We start from the raw sequence: 1,348 nt of genomic DNA, 5'->3' as shown, positions 1-1,348 counted from the left end.
CCAAAAAAATCCCAAAAATTTCTACAAATCCCCAAAAAAAGCCGCCAAAATTCATGTAAAAACCCGCAAAAAATCATCAAATAAACACCAAAAAAAACCACAAAAAACCACAAAAATCACCAAATAACCATCAGAAAAATCCCCAAAACGCACCATAAAATCCTACAAAACCAACAAAATATCACGAAAAAACCCCAAATAAGACCCAAAAAATCCCAAAAACCACCATAAAAATGACAAAAAAAATTCCTAAGAAACAGTGAAAATACCCCAAAAAAAACCCCGAAAACACCCCAAAAAACCCCTAAAAATTTCCAAAAATCCACAAGAAAAGCCACCACAATCCATCTAAAAACCCACAAAAAATCATAAAAAAAACACCAAAAAAAACCCCAAAAACCACAAAAAATCCCCAAAATCCCCCAAAAATCACAAAAACTCCCAAAAACTTCCCCAAATCCCGTTGCTGACCCCGATTTCCCCGCAGACGCGGCGTTCCTCTCGTTCTCCTCCCGGCGCCTGCAGCGGAACCGCAGCGGGCGCTCCCAGGCGCAGTTCCCGTTCGTGTCATGGACAACACCCTAAAAAAGCCGCCAAAATCCATCTAAAAACCCGCAAAAAATCACAAAAAACTCCAAAAAACCTCCAAAAATCACCCAGAAAACCACCAAAAATCACCCCAAAATCACCAAAAAAACCACCAAAAAAACCCCAAAAAACCACCAGAAAAAGCCCAAAAAAGCCCGCCAAAATCCATCTAAAAACCTGCAACAATCCCCCAAAAAAACACAAAAAACCCAAAAATCACCCAAAAAACCACCAAAAATCACAAAAAAAACCCCAAAAAAAAGCACAAAAAACCCAAAAAACCCACCAAAAAACCACCAAAAATCGCCCAAAAAATCACCCAAAAATCCACCTAAAACCCCAAAAATCCACCAAAAATTCCCACAAAACCCTCAAAAAAGCCGCCAAAATCCATGAAAACACCCGCAAAAAAACCCGCAAAAAACCGAAAAAAACCCCAAAAATCCACCAAAAATTCCCACAAAACCCTCAAAAAAGCCGCCAAAATCCATGAAAAAACCTGCAAAAAAATCCACCAAAAAAGCCCAAAAATACAACAAAAAATCCCAAAAATCACCCAAAAATCCACCAAAACTCACCCAAAACCCGCCCTAAAACTCACAAAAAACTCCCAAAAAATTCCCCAAAATGGCAGCACTGACCCCCTTTCCCCGCAGACGCGGCGTTCCTGTCGTTCTCCTTCCGGCGCCTGCAGCGGAACCGCAGCGGGCGCTACGAGGCGCAGTTCCCGTTCGTGTCTTGGACAACACCCTAAAAAAGC

At 41.3% G+C, this 1,348-nt stretch overlaps 1 protein-coding gene across 1 annotated transcript in view; it reads left to right on the top strand.

Moving 5' to 3' along the window:
- Nucleotides 1-487: 487 nt before the first annotated feature.
- Nucleotides 488-1,348, top strand: part of CUNH8orf82 (chromosome unknown C8orf82 homolog) — a gene marked incomplete at its 5' end in the record, with an annotated part of 2,993 nt that continues 2,132 nt past the window's right edge. The window contains 2 exons of the mRNA XM_039699429.1: nt 488-560; nt 1,245-1,317. Coding sequence (XP_039555363.1) covers nt 488-560; nt 1,245-1,317 — 146 coding nt within the window. The remainder of the gene's footprint in view (nt 561-1,244; nt 1,318-1,348) is intronic.

Source organism: Passer montanus, unplaced genomic scaffold (genome assembly GCF_014805655.1).
Source record: "Passer montanus isolate IOZ18808 unplaced genomic scaffold, ASM1480565v1 scaffold1324, whole genome shotgun sequence".
Taxonomy (NCBI): domain Eukaryota; kingdom Metazoa; phylum Chordata; class Aves; order Passeriformes; family Passeridae; genus Passer; species Passer montanus.
The sequence above is the reverse complement of the archived record's forward strand: the minus strand, read 5'-3'. Positions and strand labels throughout refer to the sequence as shown.